At 45.0% G+C, this 20,902-nt stretch overlaps 6 protein-coding genes across 6 annotated transcripts; 4 read left to right on the top strand and 2 right to left on the bottom strand.

The window, feature by feature from the left end:
* Nucleotides 1–3,386: 3,386 nt before the first annotated feature.
* Nucleotides 3,387–4,400, bottom strand: GL218_03700 (putative dual specificity phosphatase protein; the record flags this gene model as incomplete). The annotated part of the gene is made up of 1 exon (XM_033580273.1): nt 3,387–4,400. One exon carries the CDS (start codon nt 4,398–4,400, stop codon nt 3,387–3,389), a length of 1,014 nt encoding a protein of 337 aa, XP_033437011.1.
* Nucleotides 4,401–5,184: 784 nt separating this feature from the next.
* Nucleotides 5,185–6,438, bottom strand: GL218_03699 (Sporulation-specific protein spo7; the record flags this gene model as incomplete). Its single annotated transcript, XM_033580272.1, has 1 exon — nt 5,185–6,438. The coding sequence occupies one exon, from the start codon at nt 6,436–6,438 to the stop codon at nt 5,185–5,187; it is 1,254 nt and encodes a 417-aa protein (XP_033436575.1).
* Nucleotides 6,439–9,257: 2,819 nt separating this feature from the next.
* On the top strand, nt 9,258–10,963 carry GL218_03698 (putative cardiolipin-specific deacylase, mitochondrial; the record flags this gene model as incomplete). The annotated part of the gene is made up of 2 exons (XM_033580271.1): nt 9,258–9,539; nt 9,611–10,963. 2 exons carry the CDS (start codon nt 9,258–9,260, stop codon nt 10,961–10,963), a joined length of 1,635 nt encoding a protein of 544 aa, XP_033436574.1.
* Nucleotides 10,964–11,697: 734 nt separating this feature from the next.
* On the top strand, nt 11,698–12,714 carry GL218_03697 (uncharacterized protein; the record flags this gene model as incomplete). The annotated part of the gene is made up of 1 exon (XM_033580270.1): nt 11,698–12,714. The coding sequence occupies one exon, from the start codon at nt 11,698–11,700 to the stop codon at nt 12,712–12,714; it is 1,017 nt and encodes a 338-aa protein (XP_033436581.1).
* Nucleotides 12,715–14,269: 1,555 nt separating this feature from the next.
* On the top strand, nt 14,270–15,978 carry GL218_03696 (uncharacterized protein; the record flags this gene model as incomplete). Its single annotated transcript, XM_033580269.1, has 4 exons — nt 14,270–14,514; nt 14,572–15,028; nt 15,092–15,670; nt 15,730–15,978. 4 exons carry the CDS (start codon nt 14,270–14,272, stop codon nt 15,976–15,978), a joined length of 1,530 nt encoding a protein of 509 aa, XP_033436580.1.
* Nucleotides 15,979–16,689: 711 nt separating this feature from the next.
* GL218_03695 (uncharacterized protein) lies at nt 16,690–18,432 on the top strand (the record flags this gene model as incomplete). The annotated part of the gene is made up of 1 exon (XM_033580268.1): nt 16,690–18,432. One exon carries the CDS (start codon nt 16,690–16,692, stop codon nt 18,430–18,432), a length of 1,743 nt encoding a protein of 580 aa, XP_033437558.1.
* Nucleotides 18,433–20,902: the final 2,470 nt, after the last annotated feature.

Raw genomic sequence — 20,902 nt, 5'->3', positions numbered from 1 at the left:
TCCAGGCTATGTCACTTTTCGCTAGATTTACCCTTCTGTAGTTATCAGCATGGACGGCGTGTTCGGGTGGTATAACTATATACTCCCCACCACGACCGGGCGAGCTCTCTCCATCGCTCTCCCCCATTCGAGGTGTATCGAAGTTCATCTTATAACCACTTGGGGATATAACTGAGTAACCTGCTGGTAAATAGAAGTGTAGGAGTCCCTTATGTCCCTTCTGATGCAATTCTCTCGCCACCTCATCTTCAGTTCCGGGTAAAAGATACTTGGCATCTTTCCGAGGCTGTAGTAGTAGCTTAGGATGTAAGGAAATGGAACTGGTATTGTTGTCTAGGAAGCTGGGCAGGATGAGGTTATCCTCTAATGCTCTTTCTACGACTCGAGTACGGTATGAGATCATATTATCAAAGAAGCTTGCATTTGAGTGAGTGGGTAGTCGAGGATCGGAACTCTCTGTCGAGTAAGGTCTCGAAGATTGGCGCGTTCCCTCGTGGCCAAGATGCGTTGAACTCTGGCTGATCGGAAATTCAGCTGTTGGAGGCATTGGATGCTTTGGAGCATTGTCACATATGATGAACTGGTGTAACTCAGAGAATGCTGGAAGGGGTGGGTTGACTATGGTGTACTTGCCGCCTTCAAGGAGTTTCTTTATGCCATCGGGACTAACCACGACAACTCCAGCAGGCAATCGAAAAGACTCGATCGTTGAAAAGAACTTCCAAGTATCAGGGAAGGCTGCTTTCATGATATTGACGGAAATAGCGATCGATTCTGTTGAGAGAGACAAGAAGCGTTTGGCGGTTGAGTTCTGAAATCCTCTAGCTTGTGAATCCTGATGCTGATGAGGCAAGAACTCGACAGTTGGTTCTTCATACTCCAGTGGTTCTGGGAGAAGTTCAAAGTTCAGGTCGTTAAAATTAATACTCAACGGCCAGCTATCGATACGTCTTGCATATTCTTCAAAGCATTCCACATACCTCTCGAGCCCTCTGGAGCGAAGGTACTTGCATCCATAAGCAATTGATTCTTCTTTCAATGTATAAGATGCGGGCTCCGAGTTACTACGCCTTCCGAGGAATTCTCTAACTTCATTGCTAAATAGCTCAAGCGTATTGCAGGCCTTTTGGAATGATCCAAGGCTATCAGATAGCACCCTTAGAATAACCTCCTTTACGGGGAACTCGATGAGTGACCAGTAGGGCGTAGATGAGAGTGGGAAGAATATAGTCTTTGTTGGTACCAGAGCCTCAAGCGTAGATAGGTTCACAGATAAAGGTTGACTGGGGAGGCTTTCATCGAGGGTCAGGTTGCTAAAGTTGTGTGAGTCTAGAATAGGGATGTTCGAAGTGTTATCCTCGGGGATATAAGATTGAGGTATGCTCTGCCATGGGTGTTCTTCTGCAGCCCAGCCAGCGTGGCCATCCTCTATAGGTATTGTTTGCGAATCCATGGAGCTTCCTTTTAGAAATGTGTTACCATCAAGGTAAAAATATTAAGCTCGCCTAGAAGCAATATTGAAGAAGTTATTTTAGTGTGCTTTGTATCCCGTGTGACATGCGACAACAGTTGCAGATAAGAAAAGAAATTTAATGAATAATGTAACTAGAGATCTGGAAGGTGCAGGTTGTCTAAAGGAAAGCTGGAGCCTGTGTGTTGTGGATGATGAGATACAATGCCAACTGGTCACCTAGGAGATATTTTGGTATGGGAAGGAAGGCTTTGCCAATATCTTGGAGTGGGCAATATGGCTGGGTATCTCTTGTAATTGCTAGTGAAAAGGCAGCTATGGGAGACCCGTAGAATTCTGAGGGATATGGGCAAACAGTCACTCTGGTTGTCTCGAGAAACTTCAGAAGGAAGAGTTGGACGGAGTGGGTATCCTAGGCAACCTCAGTAATAGCATGTGCATGAAAGGTGAAGTCGTAGAGTATTATCGATTAACTACGTGATGCCTAACTAATTCACGTTAGAAGATCCGTATCTATCCCTATTCCTCAAGCGCTGTAGCTCTATCACTGATGATTGAACGGTAGTATCGCCTATATCCTAGGTAGGTCCTTGCTAAGCATTTTCCAGATAAGCATATAACCTGGAAAAGACATCTAAGGATACATGACACTACTGAAGCACTTATACCATGAATTCTTAATGTGATTATATTAACATTACTAAATTATGAATTTGTATTTTTGTTCTCTGTGCAAGGGCCATTTCTAGATCTAAATAAGGGGGATATGACCTTTGGTCTCATTATCATATCACTATCTTGTTATCCAGTTGTGTACGTAGCATTCCGACTGCCTATGTATCTATGTTGCAATTTACACAAAATTGTTAATAATATGAAGCAATTGCTAGTTATCATATCTGTCTAGAATTTGGACATTAGGCAGACTCTTTCAGAAGCACCCCAGAGCCATTAACTGTGATTCTGTAGAGACTCCCGACTTAAGGGTCTATCTTCGAACGTAACCGAATATAACGAATAGTTAGTACGGCTTCTACTCTAAATGATACATTGGATACTTTCGGCACCCTCCTGCTTTGACAAGCGCCATTGAATTATGCTCTGTTAGGAGGTGGGACTGGAAGGCATGGAAAGAACTTGGTTGTTCTGCAAGGAACTCCAAATCAGGTCCTTAAAATAGAAGTTTGTGGTTATAAATGCTGAAGGCATCCTTTGTTCTAGACGTCTGTCTCACCTAGAATCCTAACAGCTTCACCATGCTGCTGAATTGATAGCTGACATACGGCTCCACGATGATATTCATTATTTGACACCCTTGACAGAGAGGGTGCTATAATATTTTGTTAATGATTATGTGTTATTATCGAGAAACGTTCTTGGGATACGGTACTGTGGGTATTCAATTACGTGATATCTTAATATTAAATATGAAATCATTCCTTTGACTTGGAGCTTGTATTCATCCACCAAAAGGTGTGGGAGAAATGCGAACGATTTAGGAGTTGGTGGGGAATGCCTTGTAAGATCCAACGGAAAGCTAACTTATACTTTAGGTACTTAGGTAAGTTTGGCACCTGCACATCGCTGCAATGGTAGACAGACACATTTAATAAGCGAAGCCGAGAATTGCGAGATATTTTCGTGATAATAATGGTGTCTTAGTGACTCTGTTGTGATCATAACGCATCAATACCTTTTGTACCACTGCTTCGCCTATGTAACTACTAACCGTGAAACGTCCGAAAAAAAGTAGTATGGGTATAAGCCATCCAGTACGCCATTGCTAATTCCCATAACTTGAAGCTAACCATGTCACCTGCTTCCCCCCAACCTGATGCTTGATGTATGCTCCTATGAAATCAATAAAGTAACCTGTGCAATATGGCTGGTCTAAGACCATACTAGCTGGACCATACTAACTGGATTCTTCTTCCATGTCTTCATCCACCATGTCAACGAATGGAACAAACTTTTCGCGGTCCAAAAAGCGATCATGATCTAGTGCTGTAGAGTCTCCAGATTCGCCCATCTCATCTTCGTCGAACGTATCTTCGATGCCTCTCTTCGGCTTGTGTATATTGCTTGAGGCGCCGATTGTCTGTGTTGAACGATTGTCAAGCTCATATCTGTGCACGGTACGCTGTGCGGAAAGTAGATCCTCATACGATTTGAGAACGAACCTAAGATCATCGTTTAAGCTGACGCAGAAGCGCTTGAAGTGGACAAACTGGCAAGATTCTATCAGACTCATACCAAACACAGACATGAGGTAGGCCACGGCAACACTAGCAGAACGATCGTTTCCTGTTTCGCAGAAAACTAAAACTTTTCCTCTTTGGAATTTGTCATGGGGAATCACCATCTTTCCATCATCAACTTGCATTTGTGTGTTGCTGATACGTTGTCCACGGAAAACATCTAGCATGTGGTTATTGATGGTTTGAACGGCTGAGGGAAAGGCGCGAATGAGCTCATTATAGCCAGAAACATCAACGCATTCAAGCTGAATGCCAAGTTCTTGTGCCACCTTACTGGGTGCCATTAGGTGCACCATGGCCATCTGAGAATCTCGTGCGGCTAGTAGCATTGTGATACCTGTGTCAAGTAACCACTGGCGATCTCGAGCGATGCTCGAGGGACCGAGGTAGAGGAAGTCGAGGATGGGTTGTGCGACACGACGGTTCTCATATGCCCAATTAAGAGCTGAGTCTTGAGCTATCTGCTCTTTATAGTTTTGGGTAATGATCTTAAGGTCATCGGGGCTAAGTGAAGCCGGATCGACCTTTTCGTAAGTTGGCACGATTTTGATATGCTCACTCGCACAATGTAGAGTGGGGGCGGGTATCACGATAGAAGGAGGACTAGGAGGACGCATAGAGTAAGGCGCTGCCGGAATGGCACCATGCCGGTGAGAAATTGGAGGGTCCATGTAAGCTATTTTCAACTGGACATATTCTTGCTCTGTGGGTTCAAAAACGACTTTGATTGAGCTACTCGAGATTCTCGAGCCTCAGATACAATACGTATATGTGAAGGATAGTGAGTTTGATCTTTGGATAGTTAAATAATAATAACTGATCGTCGCAAAAAAAAAAAAAAGAATCTTATTTTTGGCGGGGAGATGAGTGGGAATAGATTGGCACACGATGTTGACAATAAAATGCAAAGTGTGAATGCATGCGAACGCGGCTGATGTGACGGAATAAATTAAAGATAGGAGAAAGCAACTTACGCCTCAGGGGATTATGCATCTGCACCGGCACCACCTGCATCTAGGCATCTAAATCATATATGGGATGAGGGGCAGATGTACTTAATCTGCCTTATGAGGTAGGTACATACCTACTTGTTTGCTTCTAAGATGCATGTACCCAAGATACATTGGGTACATTCATGTCGCACCTGCCATCATGTACACCGTCTTCAATACTAAAAGAAAGTTGATTAAATTCATTAACTACCTGTAACCTCGTCTTTTTCAGACAATCTTTAGAACTCATTGGAACCTACGTTTATTTAAATTGTTCTAAATATGCAGATCAAGATAAACAATCAAGAAAGTTTAAAAGTGGATACGTTCGTTCTCATATATTCTCGTATATTATATCTTAAAGTACGCCAGACAGGCAGGATTCGTACAAATTAGAGCCATTAGAACCACTAAACCACAGCCGACGAGCAAGTAAATATAACTATTGGCCTTTCGATAATCGCTATGGAGCCTCACTAGTACCAATACTACTTTCCCTAGCAAGCGGCGAAGTAAATTCCGGTGTGACGGATCGCGACTCGACGCCTGGCCTCTTCGGTCTGGAGCTAGTTGAAAGGTGCTTCTTTCGTCTCTTTTCAGAAGTAATCGAGTTCATGCTGCCTCTCCTACTACGGCTACCTTCCTCCGATTCCACCGGCGGTGTAGGACTTCGCGTTGATCCAGCCGAGTTACTAGCTCTTCGAAAACTACCGCTCCTAGTACGCTTGTTCTCTTTTGATAGACCGGAATGTCGATGATGTATGCTTTTCTCTGCATCACCTACCCCGGAGCCATGTAAATGTGCCTTATCCTCTGCCTTCGGGCCTCCTGGTAGCCACCACAACCAACCGTTTTGCTCCTTTGCTAGCTGCCTTTCACGGGCCTTTAGTTTAGTTCTTAATAGCGCTCGGCGTTCGTTCTCCCTCTCCCAGTACTCGCTTCTGAAAAGTTCCCAATTTTCCCGGAAGTGAGGTGAGAAAGGCTTAGGCCATAGTAGAAGCTTGACGTAGTCTCCCCCAGGCGATAGATCCTCCTCGTGGCCTCCTCTCTCTTCGTCTGTACTGACGAACGGGAGTGGAGGGTGGTCATGCCGGCCGAGATTTAGTTCTCGATCAACTTCGCGTAATATCGAAGGTTCCACAAAATGATACTGACCAGCCCTGCTAGAGAATGCGCCGTAGGTGAAGAAGAAACCTATGAGCGACACGAGCTCAACCCACCAAGATCTTTTGATCACAACCAATTTGCAGTTGAATCCGCGCAAGCCTCTATTGCATATGCTAAACCAGCGCCGCGGCCACCTAATACCACGCTCCCATATACCAGTCGCCCAGACGAGTATACCGGTGACTATTCCACTTATGAAGCACACCTTCTCTGTCATATCCACGACCCAATATACTGAGCCGCCAACGCCGCTACCGTCTTCTCGGGGTGCGAAGAATAGAGCATATCCAAATCCCGCTAACCACAGACACAGAAGGCTAAGAAAGAAGGTGTGTTTTCGTCGACGGGCACGGAGTTCGAGGTACTGGGAGCGTAGCGAAGCCTCTAGTATCAGCATGTTGAGGTAGATCATAGAAGGCGAACTTGGCGTGTGCTTTAAAGGATCGCCGGGTTTTTCTACACCGATAGGGCTCGTGCCCATTGGCGGGGATTTCATGTCCTGGCCGAGTTGAGGGGCTCCCTTGACGATGGAGTCGATAGTGTCGGCCATAGTTTTTGTGTCGGTCGTGATCGTGATGGCTACGATACGAATCAAAGGAGGTAGCTCGGGACGTAGGCCCGCATCGACGTGATTAGAAGATTATCGGCGCATGTAGGAGTGCAAATTTTAATTATCGTAATCTCGTAAATTAATAGTGAGAATTTAGATTCATTCAGGTTGTCGTAAGTTGTCGTAATTACATAGGTATACTGTAGAATTTGCGGTTTCTAGAGTGCCGTCATCTTTTTTATTAATATTTTTTTTTTGTTGACGTACAAAGTAGTAGTTGTTGTAGCAGGTGCTAGTAGTACCTCCTAGCGTTGTGATGGGTTATCCCCCCACAGGGACAGCTGATATGTATTGATAACAGCTGAAGCTTTAGGGTATGTGGTCATAGCTCTGTCCCGAGGACCTAATCCCTGCCATCCACCTGGTGCGGGGTTCTCGTGATAATGCTTCTATTAACATATCACCTAATCGTAAGAGGTATGTAACCTACCTAGATATTTTTATTTATACTTACCAGGTCGTCTACAAGGTATATATTAGATATATCGATATTGAATATAAATTTAGGAAACGAGTGGCTCATTTGTGATCAGACATTTAAAGCACAGAATAATTATATCCAATTCGAGGCTTTGGGCAGATTTATCTCCTAAACATCTCTCCGAACAGTACCTAACCCAACATACGTAGCTCCGCAGAATCAGCCCACATGATCTCTGTAAACAGGAGCTTGGTGCAGCACATGCAGGACTCTTAACTCATATCGAAATAGTCTCCGTCCTACATCCCGCGGACACATAGGCGCTGACGTATCCTGGTGACGATCTTGAGAAGAAAACGCCTAGTTTATATTGTTGTACTGCACGCTACAATGAACATCAGTCGATAATCTGTTTTCTAGGGCTTCTTACGTTTTTTTTCTGCTCGTGGGGCACACAAGAATGAAGCATACTTAAACTCGACCGACCCGCTGTTAGTTGAGGTGATTTTGTCTTTCAAATACTAATATTTGAACATCCCGAAGATCGATCGATAAAGCCCGCTATACTTTTCTTTACAATACCTAGCTATTATGGATCCAAGCAAATCTTCTTCATATACCCACGCCTCGAGCAATACGAGTTCTAAGCCCCTTAAAGACCAAGTACCCAGGTCCGCTAAGCCGGCTTCTACCAAACTTGCTGCAAGGTCGATCTATGCAGACGTCAATTACCCAGATGTCTTGCCCAATGGATTTCAGCCAGGCAAGAAATGCATGCTTTTATAATGAGAGGTCATATGAAGAGCATCGGATTCATTAGCAGGTTGAAGATGCGCTCTTAGCCTTATTATACCCGAGATCTATAATAGTTCTCACGAACTATTTTAATCAAAAAGCCCAGAACGGTTGGCTGTGGCGCATCTTGGGGTGGTGGCCGTGAGTGGTAGTTATGGCTCCACAGGGGTCCAGTGGTATAGTCAAAGCCCTCTCGCGACTTACTAGTCCCGTTAGGAGTTCTTTTGAGGCCACTAGATCTAGTGTGAGGTTTTGTTTTTTGAGGTCTTGCAGCACTCCTGATGATATGCGAAAGAACTCATCGCCTGGGGGATTTGGAGTTACACATATTCGCCTAACCTGGACCCGACAAGTCTAATATGCAGTCGATTCCCCGATATTGACGAAGTGATTAGCCACCAGATAAAATGGTTGGAGTTTCAGAATCCTGCCTCTTGCGATCTATTGGGTCGACTGAGAGTAAAGACAATCAACTGACTGGTTTCGCAACTATCGCAAGAAGAGATATCTATGGCGAAATATAAGGTGGTGAAAGTTTTCAAAGACGGAATGAGAAACGAGTCATCAATTAGACCTAATGAAAAAAAGGCTATAATGAAATATTAGTACATGCGAGCGATTTGAAGCTCAGTTAAATGTCGATCAACGAAGCATTCATACTAAGAGACCATTGAAGTAAAATTTCCAATTACCCCTGAGTGCTATTCGTATCAAAAGTCCGATGCAGCGCTCCTACAATATGTAGCTGAGGTCAGCTAGATTGGCACGGACTCTCAATAAGGAATCGATCTAGATAATTCTACCGCGGAGTTAAGATCTTAGAGTTTCCCGCGGTTCCCGAATGTCTAAATCCGTATTATTACGCTAAGGAGACATGGATTAAATACCTAGATACAGTTTTTATCGACGATTTTGCAGAATTCTCTCTAGCGTGATCGTGTAACAATTAAGAGGAATGATTAAATATAAAATACCTATTGATAAAATTTAGAATTCGAGTCAATGTTTACTCATAAGGAATAGGTACCTAATATAAGTAGACATTTGTAACGGGAATGGGAGCCAAATAAATACCTAAGTTATTCAATAGCTGAATATTATGTAAAGCAAGAGTCGGCACGGGAGGACATAAAAGCCGAGCTGAAGATAAACTCCCCGTTTTCAATGTTCCGAGTCTAATCTATCCACAGATTCATATCCTCCCCCCCTGACCATGTTTCTTGACTCGTTCAACCCGCAGCCAATCCGAGCTGAGAAGCCGTGGGATCTCATCTAATCCGGCTTACGCAACTAATCTTAGATTCAAAACGTTACTCGTTACTTTTACTCTGCCACAGAGTTCCTGCATGCAATACACTACCACTGCGGATGGTCGGACTTTACATTGCGCATTAGGTAGTTCATACGTACGTGGTCAGTATAGTGGCTGTGTGAGTAACCCCCCTAACCCCCCTAAGAGGTGGTTATCGCATTCCATGTCTCGGATTTTGCCCCCCCGTAATTATATAAGAAAAGGCGTAGCCGGCTTTGCCACCCCTCCGGTATGCTCAAAGGTTCAACTTCAATTATTGTACAGTCGAGGAAGCTTGTGACCACTTTTGCGCGGACACAGCACGCCGACAATATTCCCCCAGTGAAGATCAATCAATCCCCCGAGAAACCTATTCCAGTTCCATCCAGTATACCAATCGGACGAATACCGCGACCAATGTCGGCATCTCGGAGAGTCAGAGAGCAAACCCCAGAAGGAACGGGGCTTTCTAAACCACCTTCTACAGCTACGGGAATGTTTCCTTTAGGTTATAAAGAAGCTGCATCTCAATGGGTACGTCCCGTCGTTTTATTTAGTACTTCATCATATTATTGGATTTAGAACCTATTCTGACCAAACCGTAGTGGAACAGCGTAACGCCTACGATCGCTGAACGTAACGTGATATCATGCATTCCGTATCTTCGAGAAGCCATCGCGTCAGGTACGAGCTCTGCGACAGATATCCCGTCGGCGGAACATCCTGGTGAGGCTCAGACATCGACGAAAATCGATCCCTACGGGCCAAGAATATGGAAGTCAACAATGGTAAAGTTGTCTGGCAAAAATAGAAGCCTAAATGAGTTCTCTGTGGAACGTGTCGGAGAACCCGTTGATGACACGCTCGTTATGCTTCACGGATATGGAGCCGGGCTAGGCTTCTACTACAAAAACTTCGAGAATCTTAGTCGTGCCAAAGGCTGGAAGCTCTATGCGCTGGATTGGCTAGGAATGGGCAACTCCGCAAGACCACCGTTCAGGGTCTGTGCAAAAGATCCAGCGGCAAAGATCACAGAAGCGGAGAATTGGTTCATAGATGCGCTGGAGGAATGGAGGAAGATTCGAAAGATTGAGAAATTTACTCTTCTTGGTCATTCTTTAGGTGGCTACTTGAGCGTTTCCTATGCGCTCAAATATCCTGGTCACGTAAATAAGCTCATCCTCGCCTCTCCGGTCGGTATACCTGAAGATCCCTATGCTGTGAATGCCGACATGCCAGAGCCAATGGAGTCGACGTTCCAAGACGAGTTTACCATGGATCAGCAATCAACAACAGAAAGCCACAATATCGATGGTCTTAATGGTAATAAGAAGGTGCAACAGCAGGAAGCTAAGAAACGACCGTATCCTTCATGGTTAGTCTGGTTATGGGACGCCAACGTGTCACCGTTTAGTATTGTACGATTGGCGGGACCGCTAGGACCACGACTTGCTTCAGGTTGGACCTCTCGTCGGTTCAACCATCTTACTTCGGAAGAGAAGCAGACGCTCCACGACTACGCATACTCGATTTTTAGGCAAAGGGGAAGTGGTGAATACGTGCTACCTTATCTCCTCGCCCCTGGCGCGCATGCGCGACGACCAGTCATCAATCGAGTCCATCGTGTAGGTAGACAAGTCATCACCCCTGCAACCGAGACGGAACCGGCCGTAAAAGAAACGGGATTTCCGATCGTTTTCATGTACGGGGAAAACGACTGGATGGATGTAGCAGGTGGTCTTGCGGCAGAGGAGAAGCTCAAGGAAGCGAAAGCTAAGATATTATTAAACGCCACCGAAGAAGAGAGGAAGAAAGAAAAAGGCGATGCAAAAGTTATCATCGTTCGCCAGGCTGGTCATCACCTCTATCTCGATAACCCAGACGAGTTCAACAAATACATCCGCGAGGAACAAGAAGATACGAGACAACGAACGTTACAAGAGAAGTCTTTGTCGTAGGCTTTCATGTCTATAAATAATGGAGTGATGGATTTTGAATGCATTGCCTGGCGTTTTGGTTGGATAATTAGACTTAGAGCTTTTGGTTGACGATAATACGATAATAATGACCAGAAGCCAGCTACACTGTACATTATTCGCGAGTTATGGTACATCAACATTATATACATATATATACCTACTTACACTTAGATTTACATCTTTACTGAACATAATTACCAGTACTACTACTGAAGACTCGTTATCTTTTATCTCCTCAAGCGCAAGATAAAGTGTCATTTTAGGTCTTCATAGTGACAACCATAATTATAATTAACTATGCTCAAGTATCTAAATTATATTCATAGAGCTTATAAGAGCGATTAGGAAATTTATATATTACTTTGATCCATCGCTCTGCATCATGCTTATATCCAGGTCGACAAAGAATTCTCAGGCTTAGATGATTGTGTAACCCTTAAGATGTCTCGAGGTATAGTGATTACATAAGGAAATACTTAGATAGAGATACCAGATAGTAAGAGTGATTAGGTATTTGATTAGATTTGATTAGATAGTATTTATAGTAGTAATATTACTCAACCCATGCCCATGTGCTCAACAATCAACGACCCACATCTCCGAATATACATCTCCGAACATATATATCCCGGCTTCATTCCGCCGTCATTCTTACTCCCATTTCGCTTTAACGACCCAGTGACGCGAAGACAGTATCCGTACTCCAAAAAAATATGTCAGAGGAGGTAAAATTTTCGGCATTCCCGAAATTTAACGATCTGCCTATCGAATTACGCCATTGCGTCTGGGAGCTAGCTATCCCGGACGATATCCCGGAGATATGTATCCCGTGGCCGTTGGAGGAGGAGCCAGTACGCTGGCCACACGACCACGTCGGCCATGTTAGGTCAACAAACTATCTACAACCATTCCTTGTGGACACATGTTTCCCTACTATTATGCATGTTTGCCAGGAGTCACGTTACTTGGCGATATCTCGGTTGCGATTTCGATACTCACACATAGCGGGTTGTCCCGTGCCATTCCGCGCATTTCGCCCCGACCTGGATATCGTCTACATAACCCTTTGCCGGCCTCCTACTGATATCAATGCAGTGCCTAGGTGGGGCAGATATCCTCCTGGCACGCGGCATGTAGCATTAGACTTGCATACTATCAAGGACGGCAGTTTTCTCTGGATTCTGCTCAGCGACCCGTCCTTGGATCTGCGGACTATGTCTTGCATACTTCCCGCGTCTGAAGCCATTCTAGATACGGCAGTTCGGTTTCGGCCTCCGGTACGACGTTGTCGGCTCCGCGAAGTCGGGAGACCCTCCAATGGTTCGGAGAATAATATCATCTATGTAGACCGCGGTTATGATAGGCGCATGACTGGGATGGGCCGCTATCTGGAGGAGGTACGAGACACGGTGAGCACCGAGTTCGCCGAAGTCCTCGAAATCCAGGAGGTACCAGAGCAGTACTTGCGTCGATGGAATGATGCAGAAGTCAGGTTCGATATCGAACTTTTCGCGAGGACGTTCGAAGAGTATCGGGGTCGGCGTTGGGTACCTAGCTCAGAACATCCCGTCGGGTTCGACTGCCAATCCATCATATTTCCCGCCTCGTGGCAAGCCCTCGATAGTGCCAGAACCTACCGGGTCAGCGAGCTGGAAAGATGGACACCTTTGAGAAATCCCGAGACGTTTCGCGTCAATGATATCCAACAGAACGAGGTACCCTTTGAATGATCTTGGACAGGAGTTGTATGTACAGAACTACCATTTTGGTTGTTAACAATGGGGGAAACCCCTGGATACTATTAAGTACTGCTACTAATTCCGTCGTCGTCGTCGCTTAGAAGTATATACGGAATAGAAATCGTACTAATAGACTATATTCCATACAAGGGTCGAATGCCCTATACGGAGTTTAGCCCGGCCCCGAATGAGATAAATGCCATCCTTGAAATGCCAAGAGGCGGAATCTTAACTAGCATGAATCACTTGTGCTACTCTCACGGTCGATAGCCCCAGTGGTCCAGCCTAGCCCCATCTCAACCCTGCCGTGCAAGCTACAAACTCCGCATAGTTACCTCCTCATGAACCCCCTAGATAATAAGTTTGATTGGACAATCTACAAGGGGTATCCCATAAGGAGAATATACCAGAACTTTTCATCAAATTCCGTTTAGCTACCATTTTATGAATGCCCACATGGCATACACTCTTCCGAGAGACGTTGCATCCGGGAAGGCTAAGATGATCTTGAATCTAACAGGATCTTACCGTCGTGATTTCATCTACATATAATTTTACCCAACAATGGCGTATCGTCATCTTTTCTCCTTCAAGGTAAACGAGATATAAAGTAGTGTTAGTAGTAGCAAGTTTGCCACATACTCAGAGCCTGTTAATATATGAATTCCCAACTGTGGCTTCGGGAGTATTTATTGCCATAAGCCTTTTCCTGATTGCATAAAAATTTATCATATCAATGGTAGTTATGTGTCCCGCCCCCATACACCATTACACTTCCGTGTGGGGATCGGCTTTTGATGGAGGTCACCGGATGTCTTTGACATAACTTATTCGGGTGCGAAATCCGTCGCAACAGTTACGAATATTACGAGTATTACGAGCGTTACGAGACGGATTTCATAAATACCGATTACCGAAGGAAAATTGTTGGTTACTGCGCCTCAGAGATATAACGTACCTTTAATGTAAAACAGACCACATCACGTAAATAGGACTATGTATATTCAACTATAACCAGTTAGATAAATTTTATCTCTTAAATATAGGGGGGGGACGCCGTGATTAAAACTGGAATGGGTCATATTTATGCAAATACCTAGCCTTCGGAGGGTGCGAGATGAAGGGGGTCTACTTGTTATTCAAGATGAATGGCGCTTAGTGCCATCCAACCCACCAATGAATCGCGACGCTAGAGAGCTGAATCGTACTTCTACGTTTGCCAAATTCGAGACTCGGCCCGGAATCCACATCAGGCAAATCCCATGTGGGGTATGTATAAAGTTATGCTATTCTAGCTCCGGGACGAAGCCGTATCCGAACGGACCATCATATTCACTATATGCTCGGGACCCTTGATATTGCCCGACTATGCTATGTATATAAGCAATGGAGGCAGCACTTTTCCCAGGATATTATAATCCCCCTTGTACGGATCACCATCGTTTCTATAAACTATTAGACTTCCTTGAGCCTCAAGGTCCCCCTTATAACAACAGTTGTTAGGGAGTCACATTAACTACTACTAGTATAGAAAGATTTACTCGCGATGAGTACCGACATGACGGAGAAGGGCTCTATCAACACCACAGTCCCTGATAGGGACTCGACAGTTGGGGCTGAATCGGAGCAAGATGTCGAGGCGGGTGTTGATAACCGCGAAACCACAGTCGATGAGAAGGATCCCGACGTCGTAGATTGGGACGGACCAGACGATCCAGAAAACCCGGCAAACTGGTCTGATAAGAAGAAATGGCTGAACATCGCCATCCTCTCTATAATGACCTTAGTAACGTGAGTAGCAATCAGTGTTACCCAAGATCCTCTCGGCATCATACTGACATACCACAGTCCACTGGGCTCTTCAATGTTTGCCCCTGGTATTCCCGGCATCATGGTAGAATTCCACGAGACCTCTTCCACCATAGCTACTTTCCTCGTCTCGGTATATATCCTAGGGTTTGCCTTCGGTCCGCTCGTCATAGCGCCGTTGAGCGAGATCTTTGGCCGTCGGCCCCTGTACATCTACGGCAACATCCTTTTCGTCATCTTCTCCGTGGGCGCCGCCCTCAGCACCGGCACCGGAATGTTGATGGCTTTCCGATTACTGATGGGTCTTGCCGGTTCGGTGCCTATAACCATTGGAAGTGGCAGCATTGCGGATATAATGCCTGTCGAGAAGCGTGGAAGGGCTATGTCTGCTTGGGCTTTGGGTCCCCTTCTTGGACCTTGTGTTGGTCCTATCGCTGGTGGTTATCTGATCGAGGCTGCTGGGTGGAGATGGGTGTATTGGTTAATCGTCATTATGGTAAGTTGACTTACACTAGATATCACACTTATTCGGTGAAATAGGGGCTAACCATGGACATAGGGCGGCATCTTTATTCCCCTCTCCTTTTTCTTCCTCCTGGAAACGTTCGGCCCTGTATTAATCGCGAAGAAAACTCGAAGGCTCCGCAAAGAGACCGGAAACCAAAACCTTCGCAGCAAATTCGCAGGACGGCTAAGCCCCAAGGAACAGTTCAAACTAGCCATTCTTCGTCCAATGAAGCTCCTCCTACTAACACCCATTGTCACTCTCATGTCGCTATACGTCGCCATCACCTATGGAATTTTATACCTTCTTATCACGACATTTTCCTTCGTCTATACTGAGAAGTATGGCTTCAGCGAGGGAGACAGTGGCTTGACCTTTCTTCCGGCCGGAATCGGCATGATGATTGGTGTTGTGGGTTTTGGACAACTCACCGACTTGATGGTCCAGAGGAACAATAAGAAGGGACTCGTCCATAGGCCTGAAGTCCGTATTGCGCCGGTGCTTACCATCCCTTGCGGGATCGCACTTCCTATTGGCCTGTTCATCTACGGATGGACTACCAACTTTGGCGTACACTGGATTGTTCCTATGCTCGGTGTGCTCATCTTCGCCGCGGGACTTATGGGTGTCATGGTAAGTTTTACCCCTTAAAACATTCCCTGGTTATAATAGAATACTAACATTTCAACTAGTTCTGCGTCCAAAACTACCTTCTCGATACATACCCCCGCTACGCAGCATCCGTCACCGCTGCGATGACGGTCCTCCGATCACTCCTCGGCGCCCTTCTTCCTCTTGGTGGGCTCGAAATGTACAACGTATTAGGCCTAGGATGGGGCAACAGCCTTCTCGGGTTCATCGCGCTCGCGCTCATCCCGATACCGGTCGTATTTTTTATATTTGGCGAGCGTATCCGCGGGAGATTTAATCCTAGCTTATAAGGATGGTTTATACCACTTGCATGACTTGCATATAGAAATGATAGATTATAGATACCTAATGATTATGTCTAATAGAGCTTGGAAATAGCATGAATATGTTGAGATTCATCTCATTCAGTTTATATAAGTCCTATTTTGAGCGTGATTGTAAGATTTCGTGACCTTAATAATGACACGGACTAATAAATTCTGAAACATTGGTTCTTTATGCGTTATTATGAGCATGATACTTGAGCTTCTATGTCATACTTTCTAGATAATGTTACCTTAAATATTAGATTCTAAGCTTTCGGGGGTTCCCGGAGACCCGGATACGGGCTTAGCCGGAGCGGGGCCGGATGGCGAATAACCTAGGGGTTCCTCAGGTGTTGTTTCCAGTCGAATGATTTCCCAAGCAGCTCTCGTGAAGCAACGCCGTGATTAAACGTAATCGCCAGTTATATTTTCCAACTTGATAGACTATAATAGACAGTGGCGCTTGTTTAACTGCCTTTGAAAGTTAGTTAAATCAAGACCTTTTGCTCAAGCATTGAAAGCTCTTGGAGAAGTACTACGTCATTAGAACCGGGGATCTTACTTAACTATTTAGCTACCCCAGCTATGATGTAAATTATTTACTAATTTCCAAGTGACGCCATTGACTATTTTTCAATTTGTATATTGGTCTTTTTATGTACATATATTTTACAGAGTAGCTTTTGGAAGACGATAATGTCAATAAGCGATGACGATGACGAGTCCAAACGCTCACGCCGAGGGCCTCCTTCGAGAATACCTATGCCGGATGCTGATCCGCCAGCGACCGAGCTCGACTCAGATTCGTCTTGCGAATGTCCTTTGAGCGAAAAGAACCACGACGGCCACCGGCCGTGTACCCTCGACACACGACCATCTCAGATACGCGCAAGTGGTCGGGATGGCTCGGGCGGACTCTCGGGTCCAATCTCGCGGACAGTATCGCGTAGGGATACCGTACTATCCCGAATACGGTCCCGTCCGGAGGTGCCGCCGTTTAGCCATCCGCTCGCGAAAGTGAAGACTGGCCAGGAATCGCTCGTCGACTTCGACGGACCGGATGACCCCTATCGTCCTGTGAACTGGCCGCAGCACAAGAAGATAGCTACAACACTGCTCTATGGTCTAGTTACTATGACCGCGACTTGGGCATCCTCGTCTTATTCTGCCGGAACTCTGCAGATCGCGGAGCAATTCGGCGTCGGGAGGCAAACAGCAACACTAGGAACCACTCTCTTTCTCCTCGGATTTGGCATAGGGCCTCTGCTCTGGGCACCGCTTTCCGAGGTCTACGGTCGGCGCGTAGCGGTGCTGACGCCTATGTTTATCTCTATATGCTTTTCGTTCGCTTCCGCTACATCTAAGGACTTCCAGACTCTCATGCTAACGCGGTTCTGGGGCGCTATATTCGCCTCTGCTCCGGTGACGAATACCGGCGGCGTCCTAGGCGACTTATTCACGCCGGCCTACCGTGGTATCGCCATGGCAGGTTATGCGATGGCAGTTGTAGGTGGCCCGACGATTGGTCCCATCGTGTCGGCCGCCGTTGTAGCGCAGCCGAGCCTCGGCTGGCGATGGACAGAGTACACGACGGGGATGTTACAGTCCGTTGTCCTATTATTCGCTATCATCTTTATCGACGAGACGTACCCACCGAGGCTTCTTGTTGCTAAAGCGAGACGACTGAGGCACGAGACGGGCAACTGGGCGCTCCACGCTAAGTTCGAAGAATGGGATGTGAACGTTGTTGAACTGGCGCGGAAGTTTCTTATTCGTCCGATACAGCTTCTTTGTACGCCGATTTGCTTCCTCGTTGCCTTGTATGCGAGCTTTTGCTATGGTATTCTATACATGCAGCTCGGCGCGGTGCCTATTATATTCGGAGAGATCAGAGGATGGTCCCTAGTGTCGAGTGAACTACCGTTTTTAGCCATCTGTCTTGGCTCGTTAACCGGCGCAGTTATCAACATGTCGAACCAGCTATACTACAATAAATCTTACCATGCTTCAGGCGACAGAGCAGTCCCCGAGAAGAGATTACCTCCTATGATGCTAGGTTCCGTACTTTTTGCGACCGGCCAATTCATCACTGGATGGACTGCAGACCCAGCCGTCGCCCCCTGGATCGTCCCTGTCATCGGGCTTTACCTTACTGGATGTGGTTTTAACACAATCTTCCAAGCAGCGCTCAACTATCTCGTCGACACTTTCCAGATGTATGCGGCAAGTGCCGTGGCTGCTAATACATTCTTGCGGAGCTGCTTCGCTGCCGCATTTCCGCTGGTTGTCACGCCGTTATATCACAACATCGGGGTCGGCCCCGGGTCGAGTATCTTTGCTGGGTTTGCATGCTTGTTGATTCCTGTGCCGTTTATCTTCTACTTTTTCGGGAGACGGATTAGGGCTGCTAATAAATGGAGCAAGCACAGCGTGTTTTAGACATTCTAAGAATTTGCATGGCATTGGCGTTTGGGATGGTCTGAGCATTGGGGAAAAGGGGGCTAATTCATCACTTTTAGAGTATTTCCAGCGAGCAGTTGGCATTGGAATATCATTCTACATTACAAGTTTACGATACTTGTAGAGTCTGGAGTTTCTAGCTATTACGAGATTGGTAGCATATTTGAAATTCGCTCCAAGAGATTCAAAGACGACTTTACGGAAGAAGCTCGATTCTCTCTGGAGTAAAGCCGCTCTATCATAATATAGTATTAGGCATGACCAGTGCTAAAAAGTCGTCGGGCAAGCTTTTAGTAAGCGGCTATGCGTTGCTACTAACTTCATGAACGCTATCTGCTAGAACCGTGTCGGATCATCGACTTGAAACAGCAGAACCCGGTGGGGGATCTTATGGAAGCACAACATTGAAATCGTTCCACCACGAAGAAACTCCGGCGTGTCGCTGGTGTAACAAGTTATAATAAATGAGCTGACATCAATGTACCTTTTTTAATATCGAGTAATCTACAATGGGATGGCTTTAGGTAGAACGTTAGCCGCTTGTCTCTCGTAACCGATAAAAATTACATTACACAATGTAGCCGCGCAGAATATCATAATATATTATATCTTCAGCGGATAAAGTAAGACATGCAGGTGGAAAAAAGGAAAGAAGCTGCAAAAAGTAGCAATTGATCACACGATGCGGGGTCGAAAAAATAAAATACAAACCACCCGATAAACATACAGGGACATTAAAACACATTGTCGCTAGAGAAAGTACAACAGAAAATGACATACAGATAGAGAAAAGGAAGAGATCATATATTAAAAAGAAATAATAATCAAAAAATTAGGGTTGCTTATCCCAGTATACTGGGAAGCATCAGGAATTGAGCCCGATGCGGGGGTCGAACCTTTAAGGAAATGTTAGCTAGTGTGATATGAGCTGTGGTAAATCTTTAGAACTTACCCGCAACCTTGAGATTAAGAGTCTCACGCTCTACCGATTGAGCTAACCGGGCGTAAGAGACCGTCAATTTTTACGGTATATATTCTATAGCAGGTGTGTGTGTGTGTGTGTGTGTGTTTGTTAGCCGATACTGCACATGTCCTTGCCCCACTATGGTATGTAGGAGGTACCTAAGTCTTTCGAAGGTGGTATTTGGTCCAATCATTTTTACCCTCATATATCAAGGTCGTCAAAACTTTATACTTCAGGACTGTGTCCTTTTATTGATAGACTGTATTTTGTTCATTATCTATATGAACAGTTTTATCAAGACATGTCTTAAGACATAATTGTGTCAAATACTGTGGTATTATTTTTTTCTGTGTAAGTTGTATTCTACTCTTTCAACCTCGATTTATTCGATATACTATAACACTTCGCCGTGGGCCAGGATAGAATGAAAGCGTAAAAGAAACCATTTCTATCTAGGGGCAATAGTCGATAATGAAGTCTCTTGTTCCTAGTAATTTTAACTTGGTATCTAATATCATATAGGGCTCCTAGGTAGACAATCTTTGTTAAATGATTGGGAGCAAGTATCGTATAGAGTACCATGTTAGTGACCTCTGCGAGACATGATGACTTAAATTTTTGAATATATTTTTTCATTCCTTAGGCACTTCATATGCTCCCAGAAAGGTAGCACTGTCCTCACATTTATGCATCCCTCATGCCACTTTACTAGGCTTATATACTGAGGTAATCTAATAGTTAGATTACTCCCTAATTGAATTATATAAGATTGAACATACAACTTGATTAGGTACTTACGTTTCCTTCTCATTAGGATACTCAGGAAGGATTTATTATACGAAGAACTATTTCAGGAACTCTCTATAGTACACTAAGAGAGTAGTGTCTCAGGCAAGCCACTCTGTACGCATGGTAAACTCGCATCAGCATACTCTGACGGCAAGTCCTGGATAGGATAACATAAGCGCCAAGTTCTAAGTATAGAATTCTACCAAAGCCCTTGGGGCTTCATATTCCTTTCTTCGCTCGAGAATTCTGTATAATGATAGTTAGATGAAACTGGTCCATGGCTAGAGTATCTTTTCATCCGGGTATTCGGATGTCTAGGCTCGTCTTCGTACTGCCTTTAATAAATGTATGCTGATTCTGGTAGGTATAGGATTTAATTACCATACATGAGAAAGAACGGTTCTAGAAGTTCTTACAAGTAGGAATATTTTATATTGACCAAGCTTGAGCAGCTTCCGAAGATGATTATTAGGATTAAATCTGTAACTCGACCATCTGTACGTACCCGCATTGAATAACCAATTGGAGTTGCTGATCGAATTTTAAACTTTCGGTACGTACTACGCTGTGTCTTTCACTGACGTACCGGGCTATTTTTATCCAGTCGTAGTTTACCATGTGATCTAGTTATGCCATTTAATCATTACGCCCAATTGTTTCATTTGTCATACTTTTTTTTTTTTTTACGACGGGCAT

The sequence above is a fragment of the Daldinia childiae genome (assembly GCF_008694065.1).
Source record: "Daldinia childiae strain JS-1345 chromosome Unknown Scaffold3, whole genome shotgun sequence".
In the NCBI taxonomy this organism is placed as follows: Eukaryota; Fungi; Ascomycota; class Sordariomycetes; order Xylariales; family Hypoxylaceae; genus Daldinia; species Daldinia childiae.
This window is presented reverse-complemented; position numbering and strand designations above follow the sequence as displayed.